Below are 20,323 nucleotides of genomic sequence, written 5' to 3' on the forward strand. Positions count from 1 at the left end.
GGCTTCGCACAGTGTTTTCAGATGAGGGCGTTTATGTTCTGTGTCACAAACGGCTTTTGAGAGATTGATAATAAGTATGTGTCCGCAAAGAGAAAAAAACAGGGGGAGCGCTCGGCTATTGTTTGGACACACTTCAGGAGGGCAGAGAGAAACGTGACGCCCAGAGGCCTGAACCACTCAAGCTCGACTAACACGTCTCCATCTGTGAGCGGCCGGATCAATTTGCTGTCGTCTGGTCCTCCAACAAACACACCAGAAGAAAAGAAAAATAAAGAGATAGAGAGGACCGCACAACAAGCTCACAACAGGCTCTATAGGCTATGTGCGCCAGCCTTGTTGAAGAAAAGAGAAAAGACCACCCATCAGCCAGACGAAGGGGCAATTTGGGGGATGTGGAAGGTTACCATAGCAACAAAGGAAAGAGACAAGAAAATAAAGGCCTAAAATAAACCCATAATTCCTTTAGCTAAACCCAAATTGCAGGAATTGGCTGTTCCAAAGCCAATCTCGCTCAAAAGCCAAAGCAAATCTAACCTATCACACAAGTAAGAAGTAAAATGAAATTCTCATTCCGTTTGATTCCAGGCATTTATTTCTTGATTGGCAAGATAAAAAAAAAAAAAAAAACTGCACAGGGTGACACGTCCAGCATGAGCGCAGTTCAGATTGACTCATCCACTCTCAATAATTTAGCTCCAGCTCGAAAATGGATGAGTAGTCTTGCACTGTACATCTTAGCAGGTCTCCAGGTGGCACCGCGGGGCCGGGTCTGCTTCAGAGGAGAGCATGGAGAACTCCAGGCCACCTGGGAGACTCTTCTAAGAGGGCGGTCAATACGAAGATGCTCTGACTGGGGATCTCCTGGGACGACGAGAGCTCGATGCACTTAAGGCAGGCGGTAACAGCATCAGCTTCAAATATGGCTTTAAGAAGTGGTGTGCATAGATTAGAGTAAACAAGAACCGTTCACAGTTCCCTCAGCTGTAAAATGGATTATAGTATTTAGCCTTTATATGGCTATAGAATATACAAAGCATTTTCAAACATTGGGCTACATTATACACAATACAGAGCAGTTTGTTAAAGGAATAGTTAAACATTTTGGGAAAGATGCTGAGGCTATTCACTTTCTTTTCACAAGTTAGATGTTAAGATAGGAGCTGGTGCTCTCCTGAACCGCGTATCCGGTAAAAATAAAGAGTAATCTGAGTAAAATGTGTCAATAACCGTCTTTATGATGAGAGAAAATTCATAGGGTAGCTGAATGTAGTTCAAGTCATAAAAAACGTTCACTGTAAATAGTGTGATTTTTTTATTTTTTTTTATTGATCTGTGGCTCAAGTCTGATGGTATTATGTAAATAGTTTTCTAATAAATAATAATATAGCAACTTTTGATCCATACATATCAATATCAGGCTTAACTTAACTTTCAGTTAGTTCACTTCCACCTCAGCTACACACTACTGAGGCTACTTGAAGTTTAAACCCTGCCTATTCCAAGTACAGATAGTGTTATGATCGATCACGTGTGTCCATTAAATATGAAGAAACAGCAAACCAATAGTTAGCTTATTTTAGCATTAAGATGGAAGCAGGGGGAAACAGCTCGTCCCTACAAGTAGAGTAGAGTAGACTATTTGGTCAGCCTTTAGACCAGAATCTGACATCTGTTCCTATATAAAGATATCATGCCATAGAATTATCTACTTTAGAAATTTGCAACAACTCCAGCACAGCTAACTTAATAGCTAAAGAAAGGGAGTTATATCATCTAAAAGCTAGCTGGTGAGATAGCAAAGGGCTAGCCTTAGCTAAGGCTGAAAACAAAATGTATCTATAGCGGGTTTTTTTTTTTTTTTTTTGCTGTATGAAACAGTCATTTATATATGGTATTGACATATAATAATCAAAATGTAGCTAAAATGAACAAGAAAGCTAAGTCTTTTAGCCTAGCCTAGATAATGGTGGTAGATAATGCATTTTTCCCTTGAATTCATAAACATTATCCAAAGGCAATATCTGTGTGTTACTGTAGTTTTTTACAGTATAGTGTAGGTTCAATTAGGTTTTGAGTGCGTGAATAATCCTCAAAAGGCATAAAATAATGGTTAGGTCTGGTGCCCCAAAACACTTATCTGCTGCTTCTGCAGCTACTTGACATTTTGATAGGTTGGTTTTTAAATTGGATTAAACAAAAATAAGATATAAAGTATTAAGCGAGCTTGAGAGAACCAGACTACAATTTTCTGCATGTTTCCAACCTTTATGCTAACCTGAGCTAACCAGCTGCTGGCTCTAACGTTTAGCTTAATGATTAGCTTACAGAACGAGAGTGGTTATCTTCAAGAAAGAGAAGACGTGTATTTCCCAAAATGGTAAACTATTCTTTTACAAAGTACATAAAGCATTTTTAGATACTATATAATATATATAACAGCTCGTCCAACTTTCCTAAATATTCTGTGATGCAGAGTTGAGTTTCACACACAAATGTTTTCCAGTTCTAACATTATGCCCTCATACATTATTCCCGTGACGGCTGTGTATTCAAATGCAGGCTAAAGGTTGCAGGGTTTCCTGGGTTACATTAACATTTAAGGAAGGAATAAATAAATACTGACATTTGGGGAAGATAAAATACTAACATTCAGAGTCTTTTTCAGGCTACTCCCCGTGGGTCTTTTTAAGTCCCACATAATGATGGCTTTCAGTCCCGGATGATCTGCTCCAGTGTCCAGACTATTACGCATAATGTCAGCGCAGGCACAGGGAGGTGTTCGAGGTGATATCAGGGGGTCGGAACTGAGAAAAGTCAGTCGGAGTTTTTATAGTTGGTGAACAGGTTGTAGAGGACTCTGAGGGTGGACTTGAGGTTCAGGTTGACGACATCTGGAAAACAAAATTGAGACAGCAGGGATCGTTAGAGTTTGATCAATTGTTTAAGGAAGAAAATGTAGACCTTTGACATGTTAGTTGTAAAAGAAAAGTTGTGTCCTTGGAACACTTTAGCACAAATTAAATGGGCTGTGAGCCATAAATTCATTTACAGTGCAGAAGCTTATTTTATGGCTGCTGTTGGGCCACTCTCCTTGAAAAGGTTATTCATAATTTGGGGAATTAAAAAGCCTAAAATAGCAGGAATTTGCTAATGATTATCATTATATATTATATATCATATATCATATATATATTATTTTATACCAGGAGTGACTCTATTAAAAACACTTTCCGCTCTCTGTGTCAGTAACATGGTGTACTACACAAGTCTTTGTTTGGTGTAATTTCTCGACACAAGTAGTTTTTTGTTAAGAGACTCAAGCATGACACCAATGCATCACCCCTTAAAACAGGACTTCTTAAGATCCTGATCATCTGTGTTCCCTTGCTAGCTTGGGTGCAGCTGCAGCCTAGAGGACACTTCATCATGTTTCATCCACTGGAGGGGCACCCTAGAGAGCTTTTTGTCGCATTTTTCCCACCCTAAAAGGCACTTTATCATGTTTCATCGACCACAGAAGCATCCAAGCGAGCACTTTTGCTGCGTTTTCTTCTAACGTGGGCGCTAAGCAGAACCCCTGTTATCGTTGGACTTCAGCTTTGCAGCTTTAAAGATAATAGCAAAAATTACCAATCAATTGAAAAATCTTGAAGGAACTGTTTCCTTTTTGGCTTAGTCAGTAAAATGTTTACAGAAGGAACAGGCATTTGCATAATAGGCTACAGTGTGGAGAGAAACAATATTTACATATTTTGAATCTTCTTTAGTTGATGCTGGTTAAAAATTCAAATATTTCACATCAGGGACACAACTGTGCAGTAAAATGTTTAGTTTTCATCTCTAAGGACTGTCCATATTTCAGGGATAATGAATTAGGGAGAATAATATGATAAATTAAAGAGCAATTTGGGTCAAAGAAAATAATAAAAACAGAGAGCAAAGGGAATATAGAAATGTGTTAAGTAGTAGAATATAGGTCATTTAAAAAGGATGATAACAAGACACAGAACAGGGAGAAATATGGGTCAATAATGTGGAGCAAAATGTAAATATGGCCACAGTAAGGGTTAAAAATAGCACAACACAGAATATAAAGTAAAGTAGCTCTCAGAATTATGTAAGTATATACAAGAGAGAGGTCTTATCGTCTTAAACATAATGTATCTAGAAGTGCAGTTATTGATTTACATTAGAAAAAAAAAATGCAGTTTCATGTTCTGTGGATCAAAGTAAACAAGGGGTGTCTGATATCAGTCTGAATGCTTCAGTAAAGTAAGCCTCTAAAAGCTATTTCCAAATGTACTCAAATAGCATATCTATCTCCACGGGGGGTGTGAAGAGTATAATTGGCCAATAAAATACAAGTCTGTGAAATAGAAAATAGGAAACCCTAACCAACAATCATCACAAAAGCCAGTGAGCCATAACTGATTTTGTTTTAACTAAATTCTGTAATATTGATTATAACTGGAAAACAATGTGCAGCTCAGGGCTGAATTAACTCAGCAACATCCATCCAGTAGCGAGTTTTCAGGCTGAGGCAAGGTTTCCTCCTACTGGACAACAGTTAATATGACTGAGGGACATCAAACCATTAAAAAACCTTTATAAACTGTCCCCCATCAGTGCAAGAGACTCATAATCTCCTCCTAGCCTCAATAAAATCTTCTCCAGGAAATCCACGTTATATGTATTTTATCTGCTCTTGTTATAATGAAATATTTCCACAATATACGTCTATAAAATACCTTCTGGTCTGGCTTTGGGTTTCTTCAGGCCGCCATCCTGCATCAGCTCGAAGGCGAACGCCACATTGTGAACCTGAGTGGACACAAAAGGGAAAACTCGATGTTTTGATCAGCGGCAAAAAAAATCCTCCAATCTCACTGACAGGTTTCTCTTTTTGAGGGTGTGCTCACCTTCTGTTCGAAGCTCTCAGGTGTGAGGAAGAAGTTGTACAGAGGGACGAAGTAGTCCTCCAGCAGCCCCATCAGTAACACCAGATACACCCCATCAGCAAACTGCACACAAACAATACAGACTGCATGAGGATCTTAAGCACATTAAATATTAAAAACCGAGGATGTAGCTCAGATTCGAAAAAAATATGTGAGAATTAAAAATCGAAACATTATACACTATCATAAATCTTACCTGAGACTCCAGCTCAGTAACTTCCAGGTTCAGCTTGTTCAGGTGTTTGTTCACGAAGGTGATGAGAGACTAGAAACATGAACACAGAAATATTAATATTTAACAGGTTGATTATGTTGAGATAACAAAGCTGATTTTGTGTAGATCATTCAATAGTTGACTTGTGATACCGAGATGGCATTAAAAAATGCACTGCTGTTCTTAACCTCCATACAATTATATCATCATTTGTATTATTCTAGCCTTTATCATGCAAAGGAAAAGGTCTCTCATACCGTTTTTACTACGTTGAGCTTGTCAGGTGCGTGATCCAGCAGAGTGTCAAATGCGTCCCTCTCTGTTTTAAAAAGAAGGAATTCAAAGGTTATGAACGCAAAAGGGAATGGTATAACATTTTGAGGAATATTAGAGGCATCAACAAGATTAGATTTAAAAAAGACAATCGATACTCCTCTCAAATCTACAGCCACCACATGGTTAGCTTAGCTTAGCATAATGACTTGGAACAGGGGGAAACTGCGAGCCTGGCTCTATCCAAAGGCAAAATAAAATTTAAAAAAAGCCACCTAATTGCACCTCTACACCTCACTAGTTATCCCATTATGTCTTCTGTGTTCAATTCATGTTGATGATTACGTGAAAAAACAAAATTTCCCCAAATGTTCAACTATTCCTTCAAGCAGATAAATAAAGAAACATTTCTATAATGCTATAATAAGATACGTGGCCGTGACTCACCAAATCTTCCCATCATCATTCTGAAAAATAAAAAACAGATTAGTCACAGTCTGAAAAACTATTCTCACACCACAATAAATATTATCATATATTTATTATCATATATATAATATTATATAATATTATATGTTATTATTATCATGAATATAAAAAAAAAGGATGACTGTGGATCTAATCATGAAGGAAACTGTATAAACACGTACTCTGTGGTGCTCGTCAGCTCCTTGGTCACAAGAGCAGTCTGCAGGATGCCCTCTCGTTTCTGCTCAAACAAAACGAAAATGCTTCCGTTAACACACAAGACGATAACTAGAACTGTTGATGCACATTATGAAAACTGAATGTACCGACAAGATACTGGAAGATGAGAAAAAGATTTAGCCATGAACGGACCAGATACTAGACAGGTGTTGTGTTGTTTTAAGGTTCCTCATAAGGCAATTTCTTAGATAAAATAACTGTATTAGACTGATTAATTTAAATTTTGGGTTATATTTTTCATTACTTGTTACAGGTTATTGGTCTGTAACTTGGTTATGTAAAAATAAACAATAAATAACCCTGTGCACCTTTGTATCCATCCCAGCTTCATTGCACATGATCATGATGAATGCCAGCTTGATGAGTCACTTTACCTTGACGACCACCACTTGTACGGAAACGTGCTCGGGCAGCCTGATGGGCGCCTGGAAGTGCATCGCGAGAGCCACCAGCAGGTAGACGATCGACACCAGGTTCTTTGAATGGATGGCTGCGACAGTAAATTAAAAAGAGAGGACCGTCAGCGGCAAGCTAACAACAGAGATGTGAGCACTTCACTGAAGATAAAAGGTAACAGTTGGTGCTTTTTTCACAGACAGAAGGAAAATGAAAAAAGATGCAAACGAGGAGTTAATGAACCGAGAATTAATTTAAGTGTTTGTTTATAGAGTTCCTTAAAAAGTCTGTGCAGGTTTAAATACTCTTCATCTGTGATGCAAATTCTGAGAGGGTCAATTATGTGTTAAAGGGGCATTCCACCATTTTACACTTCTTCAAAGTCCAGGTTGCTTGCCCTGAGTAAAAACAGTTCAAACTCTTCTAAGGATATAGAGGAGCTCTAAGAAGATTCACAAAATAACCTCAATGATGTCATTATGATGTCATCAAAGTTATCTTGGCTTGGACTTGAGACTTCTTCTTAATTTCAAACACAAACCCTGCGTTACGAAGTCCTTCCAATGTGGAGATGTAAAGTTAAAGGAAAGAAGTTGGCATTTAGGTGGGAGGGATAATCTAGAGGAAGGTAAAAGTACCCAAAAGTCATACTAAAAAGTGCAATTCACTTATCCAGTATGCTTTGACCCATATTATAGACTGGAAGCTTCATCCAGTTTATTTCAAGTGCACTACTTAATTGCTGGAGTGTCAATTTAAGCATCGACGTCACTGAAGTCGATGTAATACTCACAGTCCACATTCCACTCGATGGTCCAACCGTGGGGCCTCAGCAGCTCGTTGACGGCCTCCAGGACCGTCTGAAGCTTCTGCTTTTGACCGATCTCTGACTGGGTCACCTCGGCCACGTTCAGCTTCCTGCCTGACAACTTTTCTGTCAACAGAGACAGAGATGAGATATCAGCTCAAAGACATTCCATACACGGAGGAGAATCGTGAATAATTGTACAAAGTGTCTTGCAGCAGAAATGTGTTTGTTCTGAAAAGGTATACAAGCTGCAAGTAAGCAATAACATCTCATACAGATTAAAAGGGGACAGAAATTCACATTGGGTCAATTAGTAAAAAAAATCCCTTAATTGCATAAAATCAATATACAATAAGTGATTCAAACTAAAAAGTACAACATAATTGTTATTTCATGCCTGTATAAGTTTGGGTTTTGTGTCGTTGGAAAGCAAAGACGTGATGATCTTGAGAACTTGGGTGAGACTTCACTGCTTTAAGCAATAATAAGAAAGAGGATTTAGGAGGCTTATCTGAAGTGTGTGGCTCCAAATACTAAAAAAAGAAGAACCCAGCACCACTGATTAAAAAAAAGTGGGGGGGAATCTAAAACAGGCACTGATGCAATAAAAGCCTGAGATTACATGAGGTGCAAAAGTGATAAAGGGTCGAGAAAACCGAAAAAGGCTTCAACAGCACAGTGTTTCCTGCGGTGTGTTTTAAGATGTTGTTCATGACACTTCTGCAGCGTATGCAACCAAGTGACAGCTCTGTTATGCATGAGCCAGCGTTTGTGAATTAATATGCAAATTCTTGATGTTTTATTCTCGTAAATGTTTGACAGCTGACGAGACACTTTGTCAGGCTGCAATAATGAGCCAGTGTTTTTTCACGGGGGACTGTAAGTGGGAGCAACGAAGAAGAGGAAGGAAGGAAGTGTAGCGATGAGAATATGAGGTGCTGAAGACGGAGATGGAGCAGAAAAACACGTGAATTTGACAGTTAAATATAGGACTTTGAAGATTTAAATAGCGGCAAACAACAAGTTAGACTAAGTGAAGTTATTAAGTGACAGAATATTGATTCATATTTGATCTGCACTGCCTTTTTACAGTTTGATGAATTATGATTCATGAGCAGTGTGTGTTTTTCTTTCCGCCTTTAAGGAGCAAAGACTTACACATTTGTTTTATGTAACTTTTAACTTTTGATGATGTCTGTTTTTTGATGAGCTCATCTTTGTTCGGTTAAAGAGGCCTGGCCTGTAAGGAAAGCAAACCGAGTTTAGAAAGAATATTAATTTCTCAACATTTCAGGAATTTATTTTGTTCATTTATTATGCTGGCATGTATCTGCCGGCTGAAACTTTATGGTGCTATCGAAATATCGCCTCTTGCTGGTGCAAAGTGGTATTAAATCATGACATGCTAAAATAGTATGTTACTGAATACATTTTTAGTGGAAAAAAAAGGCTGTACACTACTACAGTGATTATTAGACAATTAGTAGACTTTTGATTCAAATTTGATCTCTACTGCTTTAGTTTGTTTACAGTTTGATCCAAGTTTCATGAGCAGCATGTTATAACATTACATTATTGAGCACAGACTCAAGCACTTGCTTTCGTCTGAGATTCTGGTGCCCTTTAACTAAATCCCTTCATTAACTGCGTACGTTTTTTTGTTTGTTTTTGTTATTGCCACTGTTGCAGTGACATTACATGGAGTATGGCAAACAGATTTGACTCTTGAACATCAGTAGTTGCCAGCATGCCTTGGTAGATATCACTCTGCTGTAACACATTACAGACACAAGGCGGAAGCACCGACAGACCGAAGACTCTGAAACTTTAGAGCAGCAACTGGTGAATACATATTGTGAATCCAGTTTACTGCTGCTAATGTCACAAATTAAGATGTTTCTCATGTGCAGCTGACACACAGAGAAATGAGATCATGCTACAGGAAGTCTTAAATCACTAATCAGGTTTACTGACCATCAGAGGTGTGATTTGCAGCGAGCACAAGGACATTTTGATTAATAAAGGAGAGCCTGTTGCACTTTAACTGTACTGTACTGTACTGTACTTTAACACCTAGAGTTGAAACTAGCTCCTGCTGGTTCTGGTGCCAAATTATGACAAAAAGGGCCTGATATGTTCAGTACACAATACAACAACTTCAGTCTAAAACATGTGCAGGAAAAGTGGTAATGATCATTAGATAATAGTGTGATCAACATATTCAAGAACGATAGTGACTAACAGTACATTACTTCTTGCTACAAAGTTTTTTAATATCGCCTCCTTTTTTCGTGAAGTTTGGTTTGCTGTGAATTTGGCTACTGCACAGATGTGGGAAGTAAGTACAAAAAAACTTTCTCACTGTACTGTAGTTTTTTTCGGGTCTCTGTAGTTGAGGATTTATTTTGTACTTTTACTTCCTACATTTGAACACAAATATCTTCACTTTCTTTTTTACAAAAGTTTCTGTACTTAGTAAAGAATGTGTGTACTTTGCCACCTCTGCTACTGCACACAATTAAAAGTGTGGCTAACTACTGTAGGATGAGTCAAGACTGGTTTAACTTCACTCACAAATTCTTGTGAACTCACTGTTTCTCTAATCGACGAAAAGTTTGCAAGACTTGTTGTTATGCCTTTTATGCAGTATTTTCATAATTTCAGCCCCTGTAGGAGTTATGCCCTATTGATGCGCCATTATGCATGTTTTTTTTCCTTTGCAATGATCCACTCAGATGTTAAACCAATCCCCTCGTTATATCACGTAAATTGCATGAGCTGAAGATCGTTTAAAAGATGTTTTTTCTTCTGAGCCCTTGTTTATACTGGAGCCACAGGCTGCAAGTAATATTGAAAATTTCTTTAAAATGACTTTGACCTTTTTCTGAATAGATGGTGAAGACTGTTGTACAAATATGTTGTTAGTTAATATTCATATTCATTCATATTTCATACTGCACATCCAACAAACTTTATGCTGACCGACTGAATTAATTATATACTTTCTCCTACTGATAATATTGCAGATTTTCATGCATGACCAAGTGGAAGGCGTCCAGAAGCTGTGCAAATGAAAATGTTGTGAGAGTTGAGATGCCAAAGAAACCAATTTCTTACCAAATAACTTCTGCAGCACTTGCCCGTCATAACAGTCCTCCTCCAGGTCTTTGACTATGATCCTATCCTCCTCCAGCTCACTGTTGATCCAGTCGATCAGCACCTGGAAACACATCATATTACAATGAAAATGTCCTCTTACATGTGCTGTTTTTTTTTTTTACTGCAACGATGATGTGCAAAATGTGAACCAAACCACCTTCAGAAGATCTTTGAATTTAAGACTCTCCCGTGATGTCGGATCCAACATGATCCTCTCGGCGTTTTCCTCTGATGGAGATATGTTGAGATACATTATGACAGTCAGTGACACTCAAATGTATTTTGGATACAGCCACACACATACAATGTTCCTACTGTATGTCAACAGTGGTTGACATGATGACGAGATCGACACCTCCCACTTTCATTTCCTGCTCCTCCACTGTTCAAATTAGTCACCGGTGTCAACATATTCACATTGAGACCTTTGCAACCTCTGTGTGTGTGTGTGTGTGTGTGTGTGTGTGTGTGTGTGTGTGTGTACCCAGCAGTGTGTCCTCTGGATGGATGTCTGTCCCCGTGGGAAGCATCGGAGCGTTGATGGCATTCTTCCCCTCCTCGTGAAGATCACTAACTAGAAAGACAAACACACACACATAACCGTAAAACTAAATAACAAGCAAGTAACTTAGTCACTTGTTATGTAAATGTAAATTAATATGCATTTATAATCTCTGAGTTTAGGGACAGAGCGAGGAAGCAATTGTCTTGCCTTGATGTAGTGTCAGTAACAGTCAGAGCCACACAAATTGGAAGTCTCCTCAGAATCTTAAAGGGGAATTCCACCAGCTATACACAACAAAGTCGGTTAACAGGTCTTTGGGGCACCATGACAAATGTGAGAAAAGCTGTATTAAAAATGTTGTGGCTTCAGAGGAAGCTATTTCAAGTCTGATAAGTGACATCCCCTGAGTCAGTGTCAGTTCTGTCAGAAGACTACAATCGTTTGGTGTGGAGCTAGAAAGAAGTGAGCTGACCAGACCTCTGGAGGATGCTCTTCATCTTTGCTTTAGGCTTGCAAGCTCAAGGCTACATTAGCCGCTTCGAGTCTAACAGACCTGGATCTGAACAGCGCTGTTAGTGCTCAAGTTGCCTTGTGGGTAACGTAGGCGTGGAATAAAAAAGGTGTCGTAATCTTTCTAGATATGACTTTTCAACACTTACTTCTCATAAAATGTTAATAATATACCCTTGTAAAATGTGCACATCCTCATTTTATTGTAAATGTCGTGATGAATTGCTTCTATGGGAAGTACGTGGTTCCATTTGATGCATAACCTGTGCAACAGAGGTAATTTATAAATCATTATCATGATTAATAATGGTAATAATAACTATACTCTGAATGATATATTTCTTCTTTAAATAAGGGCAAGACATTCAGGAAATTGAGAGACAGTGCATTTTCAGGTTTTAACATGCTCAAAATGCCAACTTTTAACTTTCTATCTTCAGGAGATTTATTAGAATACTAGATACTAGACTATTACCTCTAAATGTAGTAAAATGTAGTGTAGCACAATCTGAAACTTGCGACTGGGGGGGGTAGTGGGGTTGCCGGCAGTTGCATCGCCTGTCCCCCCCTTGGGAGCACCACTTTGCATAGATGGGTGTTGCTGTCAAGCTGTGAGTTGCAGACGCATCAGACACAGCTTGTGAACAACATGTATCAAGAGATTCGGTGCTGAGCTGTCACTCGTCTGACACTTCCTACGGTTTTCTTAAGGTTTTTTCCTTTCCGCTACACTTCACTCCTGCGTTGGTGTCGTTTCACTGGCTCTCAGTGCCTTTTGGAATACATTTTAAGATTTCCCTGATTACATTGAAGGCTTTCATGGCTTGTCTCCCCGCTATATATCGGACCAGAAAACGTACACGCCACATACAAGGTCTTTTGTCTGTTCAGGAGGCCTGGCTAAAAACTATAGGGGACATACCCTTTGCAATCAGGGTCTCAAGGCTCTGAATCTATCTGTCTACGGAAATCTGGTCGGCTGAGTCAGTGATCTAACATACTTTTATCAGTGAGCCTTTCCTATTTTTTCCTTATCTGAGCTCATGTTTTTTCCCTGTTGAGTTTATGTCTTGGTTTATTTTGTTGCCTTAGTGAGGCATTTTGTAGTTCTGGGGTGTCAGTGTCCATCACTGTCTAAACGTCAAGTACTTTAAGTGTGACAAACTTAAAGGATACTCAAAACACTAGAATAAAAATGTTGTCTTAAACTGAGAACATTACAGGTGACCAGAGGAGACAAGATACACACTAAGTAACACACACTCTGATTCTCTGGCTTTCGGGTAAAATCCATTTCTGCTTACTCGCTTTCACTTCTGACTAGAGAGACACACCAGGGATTTAAAGGCTTTCTTCCCCTAACGGCCACATTGCTTTTATGATCCTGCATTTCAATTTGCCAGACCTGCAACAGGCTGGACCACAATCAGTGCTCTCAAATCTATCATGTCATTGACTTTGCTATTTATAAAAACCTGCATGGAGAACCAAAGCGAGAATAGAAATAGGAAAAATGGCCGCATAAGCTGTTTTTTTGCATGTCAAATCAATATCATAATTAAGGACATGATGAAAGAAAGTCTAGAACAGCGTGTTTATGGTACAGTGTGTACAAAATTGTCACTTCAAAGCATGTACAAAGAGAGGATATACGTATTTACCCCGAGAAGAGGGGTCCCTAAAGGTTTCCTATCTGATCCAGCGTGAATACAGCTCGAGCCCTGAATCTCACAACAGATCAGCAGTTTGCTTTGTAATTACTGAGCGAGCTTGCTGCATTTCATCATAATTGTGCAGCTTCCTCCCTCCGTGTCCATCTGACTGCATTACTGCTGCGTTGCACCGAGCTGGAAAGGGCTTTGGCACTTCACACAGCCGAGAAAAATGGGAGTGAAAATGCTCAAATTATACAAAGTAATTCATTTGTTACAGTGGAATAACACATGGAAATAAATATTAACACAGGCAATCTTGTAATGTTAAATACACATTCAACAGTGTCTCACAGTACTTACCTCTTGCCGACCTTTTACAACAACCAAACCAACACATTGCTGGACATTAACCTACAGTGCACTGAGGTTACAGGTCCTGCTTCCCCATTTCCACTTCCACGTTCCTCAGCATTAAAACAGTTTACCTTGTTTCTTCCTCTTGGTCCCACAGAGCAGTCCCGCCATGTCCCCGGTATAAACCTCCGGATTCCCCCCCGATGGCAGCAAAGGTAGAGTGTGTGTGGGTGTGTGTATGTGTGTGTGTGAATCGGTGTCTGAGGGACTGAGCAGTGGCCGGGGCGTCATCACGTGTTTATTTCTGTCACAACCCTCCACCCCACCTCTGCGATCCAGTTACAGGAGACGCTGAGGGGAGTGTGTGTATGTGTGTGTGTGTGTGTGTGTGTGTGTGTGTGTGTGTGTGTGTGTGTGCGCACACGTGCGTCACATATATATGTTAATGCTGAACACAAACGCACCACACTAGCAATTTCAGCAATGCTTAGTAGATTGATCGATTAGGCGTGGGAAAGAAAATAAATCACTAAATAAAATACTTTGATGATTGACTAATTTCACACAGAGTCATTTTTCAGGCAAAACAAATGTCCAGCTGGTTCCAGCTTCTTAAATGTGAGGATTTACAGCTTTTCTTTATCATTTATGATAGTACAGTAAATGAAGAGTCTTTAGATTTTGGAATGTTGTCTGGACAAAAGAAGCAATATGAAGACGTCACTGGCTCTGAGAAACTGTGATGAGCATTTTTCTGACGATTTAAAGACCAGACGATTAATCGATTAAACGTGATAAATCATCGTAAGGGTGTCACGTTTCTCCAAATCCATTATTCGATTTGACTTTTGATTTAAATGTCATGATTCAATTTCATTGGTAGGGGTATTTTACAACAGCAATTTGACACTTTGACTCCTGGTGGCACTTTAAAGGTTGGGGATAGACAAGTTCGAATAATATTGACCAAAAAGATTAAAGATTACAAAGAGTTCATCAAAAAATACCAGTTTTAGTGATTCAACAATAAAACAACTTAAGATATAAATTCATTTTCTTACAAGTGATTTGCCAAACCTGTCTAGAGTGATACCTTTTCTCAAAGAAATGAATGAAGGATCTCAAAAACATCTGCAGTTGGAGATATTATTGAGTTGACTCGACTCACTTTTTTGATGACTTGCAACTTGACTTGACAAAGAATAAATGACTTGAGACTTGAAACTTAGAAGTTAAGAACTTGACTTCAGACATGATTTCTCAAATAACTTCATTAATTTAATTTTTAATTTTATCTTTACAGTTTAGTTTTTTGACTTGCCCAAGACAAAATGACTTAGGACTTTTGCCTGAGACTTGGACCAAATGACTTGAGTCACATATTTAGTGGCGACTGGTTACCTTTGAATGAACTGCATGAAATCTTTATTTTAAACATTTTTTTAAAGCCCACAAACAAACAATCAAACAAAAGAATACTGCATAAGAAAACAGTTAATTATAATTACGTCTTCGAAAAGGAGTGGGAGGAAGTGTGAATGTGTCTAATCCCGCCCCCTCTCCACTAATCTTTAGCTAATAATTCAGCATAAGCTTCCTTACTTAATCATACCCTTCAATTCAATACCCATATAAATGCATGAAGCTGGTATAAAGGGAGTATTTTCACACACAAACAATGTCCAGTTCATGTTTTTGTTCTTAAATCTGGTAAATTAGCAACAGTCTTGTTATTTCACAGCAGCATAAGAGAACCGACTTGTTTCAATGAGCATTTGAACGGAGCCTTTAATATGTTTTGCTGCAGCGGATAATCAATCAGGCAGCGGCTGTATTCCTGTTAACAGAATTACACTAATTGAATTCAAACCAAAGCCTGCAGTCAAGAATGTTTCTCCTATGTCAGCTTCATTAGACAAATTCATGTCAAAAGCTCCTTAGTGGCATTATATACCTTAATGTGAAAGGACAAAATGAAAAGAGCTGTAATACATAGTCAGATTTTCTTTTTGCTCCTCAGACTGTAATCAGGCAGCAATGTAAACAGCGGAAAGCCGACTGAAATCGTAGTTCGCTTCCGCTGCTTCCGAGAGCGGGGAGGCGGTTTACTGCAGAACACAGGGGGGAGATATAAATAATGCAGCAGTGTGGAGAAGACAGACTGGACCTTAAATATAGCTTTGGTTATTTACACCAACACAGGCACCAGTGAGTAACAGCAGCCAGGAAATGACACAGTGTGTTCACTGAGGGGGGTCTTCAGCAGATATTAACCATCTCAGCCCAACTCTTAACTTATTACAGCTAATATCTACTGATCATGATATGATATGTTTCTTTATCTTCTTAATTTTATATCCAGATACCACTTTTACTTCTCCCCACTCTGTACATAAAACATCCACTGTGTGATATCCTGAACTCTTCCCTTAATCAAGTCAGTGTTTAAACATTGTGAAGTCTGTTTTCTTATGAAGGGTCCAAGGACCAAGGGAGTCAAATGTTGCCAAGGGTGGAAATCACTGAGAAACGCTACACGATAAATTGCCCACGATTGTGATAATATCACGATACAGCGATTCTGTGATAAACAGTACAGTGCAAGACACCAAAAAGTACAAATTACCTATGTATTCAAAGCACAGCGGTGTCTGACTTACAGTAACTATGCCCCACTAAAATCTTTTCAAGATTTGTTTTTGTAAATTCAGTAAGTTTATTTTTTTTTTTTTAAAAACATTATGTTTTATAAAAAAATTGCAATATTTGTCACCATCGGTGATAAGTATTATCGCCTTTTCTTGCAATACGATATAGTTCCTTATCAATATTTTGGCCCGCTCCTATTTATTACCGGTATTGATGTTTCTGGGTTTAGACCAAAGATTTTCTGAAATCAAGTTTTTTAAGAATTGCGACTGAGTTGTAGATGGAAAACAAACATTTCAGGGCTGTCTGGTGATGAAATTGTGCAACGGCATGAATGTTGATTATCTCAAATATAATTTCTTGTTACAATATTGGTTAGAAGATTGGCATAACTTACTTAATAAGCTTATACTGATCACTATATGGGCCCTGGTATGAATAAAATTGTCTTCACTCAACAGTTTGCAGCCTGAAACAGCAAATACACTTCTAACTTTTTTTTTTGTTTTCTGAAATGTTCCAAATACCAGTGAGTCTAGTAAAACCATACCGTGATTAAATTGTATCTTTTGGGTATATGCATTATAATACAGAAATGTATCCACAATATACTTTAACTTTTACTTTATATTTTACTGTAAATTAAGTAGCCACAATAAAATACGTGATTGAAAGCAAAATAGCAACAAACAGATGACTTACTATGATCAGCATCCATCCTAAAACTTGCCCTTAGTTATATTTTGTATTTACAGAGTGTATACTGTATACTGTACTGTAACGATAACACACTGAGGATGTGACATACTCATCATCTCTTTATCTACTAAACTAACACTGTCACGGCTCTGCCTGCTGCTGACAGAGAGAGCTGAGCCTTGTCAAAGAAACGCAGACTTCCTTTCAGTTATCAGGATAACACTGCAGAGAGAGCCATGAACACGCTGTGTGTTTGAAACCGCACAAACCTGGACTGTTTCTTTCATGCCTTGTTGAAATGCCATTAGCAACATTGTTAAAACATTTTCAAAAGCATTTAGGCTCTTAATTCTGTGCTAAAACATGTTTGGTTGCTAAGGAGTGCCGACACAATTCAGGAAACCGTAAGTCCCTTTCCGAGGGAACAATCCATCTCAGCCATTAATGATTATTCAGCAGTTGTGAGGCAACTTTTCCAGTGAAGACTCGTCTCTCTTGGGTGTTCCTCTTAAAGAGGATACGACACCACACCCAAAAGTAACAGAAACCACAACAGCAGCCATGTGAGGCCACATGCTGTGCTCCATTAGCAAGACTGCACCTCATATACTCTCCTCTTATACTGATTTCTAATTCTAAAATCACAAAGTTCTTCGACATTTAAAACAACTTGTGCATCATGTGAGGTTTAACCCACTTTGACCACACGGGGGCACTGCCCCCCACACGGGGGCACTGCAGAGTTCCCATGCTGCAGAATCCATCGCCTCCAGTACTGACCTACAGACATATGTTGACAAAATTTATAAATTATAAATAACTTTTTTCTGTAAGTGAAAGTTTCACTAATAAAAGAAGAATTTGTGTTATCATGTAATTAATGATATGGGTAAAAAAAAAATCTAAGAAAAAATATGCTTAAAACTTTAGAGTTGCAACCGATGATTATTTTCATTAATGACTGACCTGCTGATTATTTTCTCAAATCAATGTTTTGTTTGCAAAATCAAGAATACACTGTGGGGAAAAAATCCCCTTAGTAACATTTGAAAAGTGCTTGTTTTGTCCAAAAGCTCACATATACTCAACTAACCATAATACTGACAAATAGAACCAGCAAAATCCATGTTTCAGGCCCATGAGACTTGTGATATTTGTTTTGAGAAGTTCTGCACCAAGTTACGTTAACAAACAGCAAATCTGCTTCACGGGACAGAGTGAAGCTTCAGGCACAAGATTAAGCAGGAAGACAATTATTCTCATTACCTCGTTACACGAGGGCTCCACCTCTCAGTCATCATCTAATTAACTCACTGGGCTGAACTGTCTGTGGGTTTCTCTGTTTGAAACCCCTTAAAGGTGCACGATGTAAGAAACGACCACCTCTTGAATTCAATCTCCAAACAAATAGGGGGCAGAACAACACTAGAGAATCCGTTTACTCCTGCTATGTGACTGTTGCTGCTGGTAGGCAATTAGCTCAGTTAGCCATGCAGTTAGCAGTCTGGACTGCGTGCTGTGAGTGGTGTTATAGAAAAGGATGGGCAACTTAATTTTTTCACGGTTTCAACCGACATTCTTACAAACTGCAGCTTTAAGGCTGAAAAATCGCGCTCCATTCTTGCTGCAGTCTTGTTCTTATGAATAATATGGCTGCAACTGATCATTATTTTCTTCACACGTCACCATCCTGGTAAAAGAAAAGAAAAGAAAACGTGTGCTACAGAATAGGCTCTACTTCTAACTTTTAGAGAGGAGCAATAGAAAGCATCCTGACTGGAAACATCACAAACGCGAATGGTTTGAGCATGCTCCAGTACAGGAAGGCTCTACAGAGAGTGATTTAAATCACCCAGAGCATCACCGGTACCAATCTACAGAACATCAGTGACATCTGTGAAGTGAGATGTCTGCACAGAGCCCAAAGGATACTAAAAGACGACACCCACAACAGCCACAATCTGTTCACCTTGCTGCCATCTGGCATGAAATACAGAAGTCTCCACTGCTTCTTCCTTTCCTCAGGCATTGGGACGTAGTTTGTCCACAACAATCCACCAATGTAACATAAATGGACTTAAGTGAGCCTTTAAAATCAGCCGGAAATGTTCAGTTTTAACAATATTTGACGGCAATGATTTTTTCCCACCAGTTTTAAAAGGCTAAAACTAACATTTTTAACAGTTTGATTACCCAGAGATGTGTGGAATTTAATGCGGCTCCTGAACAATTAATATGTCTCTGTCCTCCTGCTAGCGGACCTCCTTTAATGGAGATTACAAACACATGTCTGTGGGTACACAAACAGACACACACACACTCAGACACAGACAAACAGTGAGGCGTTAAACCTTGCAGCTGTCTGTTTTACCACACAGTGTCTGGCCTGTGGGAGGGCAGAAATAGTTTGGGCAACAACTGGAAAACTGGGTCAGGAGAAAAACTATAAAGAAGTTTTGGATTTGATCTCCAAAAATACGGAGAGAGACGAAAATCCCCTTAGAGCTTTATCTTAATAACCTTGCATTCCTGTCACCGGTCACTGACTGTATGATCTATTTATGTTTATTACCTCATGTTAAATGCCTGTGCAGTCACTAAGAGGCTTTGTCTCCTCTCTCTCTCTCTCTCTCTTTCTTACAAGTGTTTCTTACCCTTAAACCACACAGAATGAACACTAGAGCTCAACATATCTTAATGAGGACACCTTCAATTGGACTCCTAATAAGAAACCTATGTTAGAGTGTTAGACGCAGCCATAAGCTGAAGACAAACCTGGTGACACACTATGACTGTGGGTTGTGAATCATGTGTACAGCTCATGATGAAAGTGCTGGTGATGTCCCAGAGGAGAATATTTTAATAGTGCATCATGTGATTGCAGCACCATGGACAGAAACACAGCACAGGGGAGCAAACAGTGGCCTTTTTTTTTATCTCAGATTTATCATAACAACGAAACACAACACTCACCTTCTTTTGCCTTTTTCTTCCGCGCCAGGGTTCCTCCTAATTTCCCGAGGAAAGACTCGTCCTTCTTCATCTTAGCGGACTGCGTGGTCGCAGAGGTCCCAGACATCTTTCAGACGTGATGCGTTTGCGTGTTCACTCTCTCTCTCTCTAGCGACCGTTAATACTGTCACTCCTCCCCGTGATGCATTCAGGCACCGATGTACGATCCAATCACAGCGAGAAAACACCGAACTAACACATTCACAGGCACACAGCAGAGTGGAGGAGGAAGGAGCAGAGCAGGTCGGGCATTCAGACGGACCGACTGACTCACACACACAGGTCCATGTGAGTCAACAGCTTCATCTGCTTCAGTGTTTACTGTCGGGTCACCCCACAGCGCCCCCCAAAGGCATGATGCGTTTACAGACCCCCACTGATCGTATTCCCAAAGCTCTGTGTAACACCATTTTAGTCGATATG

The 20,323-nt window shown here is 39.1% G+C and overlaps 1 protein-coding gene across 3 annotated transcripts; it reads right to left on the minus strand.

The window, feature by feature from the left end:
* Positions 1 to 574: 574 nt before the first annotated feature.
* Positions 575 to 20,217, minus strand: parvb (parvin, beta). 3 transcript variants are annotated; one of them, XM_030425874.1, is made up of 13 exons: positions 19,862 to 20,217; positions 11,001 to 11,090; positions 10,674 to 10,744; positions 10,475 to 10,577; positions 7,343 to 7,483; positions 6,528 to 6,643; positions 6,096 to 6,154; positions 5,893 to 5,912; positions 5,430 to 5,491; positions 5,155 to 5,223; positions 4,920 to 5,021; positions 4,749 to 4,821; positions 575 to 2,891 (listed from the first exon to the last, which is right to left on the minus strand). In XM_030425874.1, the coding sequence occupies exons 1-13, from the start codon at positions 19,965 to 19,967 to the stop codon at positions 2,815 to 2,817; spliced, it is 1,089 nt and encodes a 362-aa protein (XP_030281734.1). In that variant the 5' UTR covers positions 19,968 to 20,217; the 3' UTR covers positions 575 to 2,814. The 3 variants fall into 3 exon arrangements, with proteins under 3 accessions (XP_030281734.1, XP_030281735.1, XP_030281733.1); XM_030425875.1 differs by lacking the exon at positions 19,862 to 20,217 and adding an exon at positions 16,892 to 17,615; XM_030425873.1 differs by lacking the exon at positions 19,862 to 20,217 and adding an exon at positions 13,672 to 16,805.
* Between the last annotated feature and the right edge of the window lie 106 nt (positions 20,218 to 20,323).

Source organism: Sparus aurata, chromosome 8, assembly GCF_900880675.1.
Source record: "Sparus aurata chromosome 8, fSpaAur1.1, whole genome shotgun sequence".
NCBI lineage: Eukaryota > Metazoa > Chordata > Actinopteri > Spariformes > Sparidae > Sparus > Sparus aurata.

Excerpts from the sequence above, each read along its gene's own strand:
- parvb (XM_030425873.1), bottom strand. The coding sequence starts at position 13,831 with ATGACGCCCCGGCCACTGCTCAGTCCCTCAGACACCGATTCACACACA. Across the intron at positions 10,578-10,673 it reads AATTCAAAGATCTTCTGAAG|GTGCTGATCGACTGGATCAA; the intron begins GTGGTTTGGTTC and ends ATGTGTTTCCAG. Across the intron at positions 5,224-5,429 it reads AGCTCAACGTAGTAAAAACG|TCTCTCATCACCTTCGTGAA; the intron begins GTATGAGAGACC and ends TCATGTTTCTAG.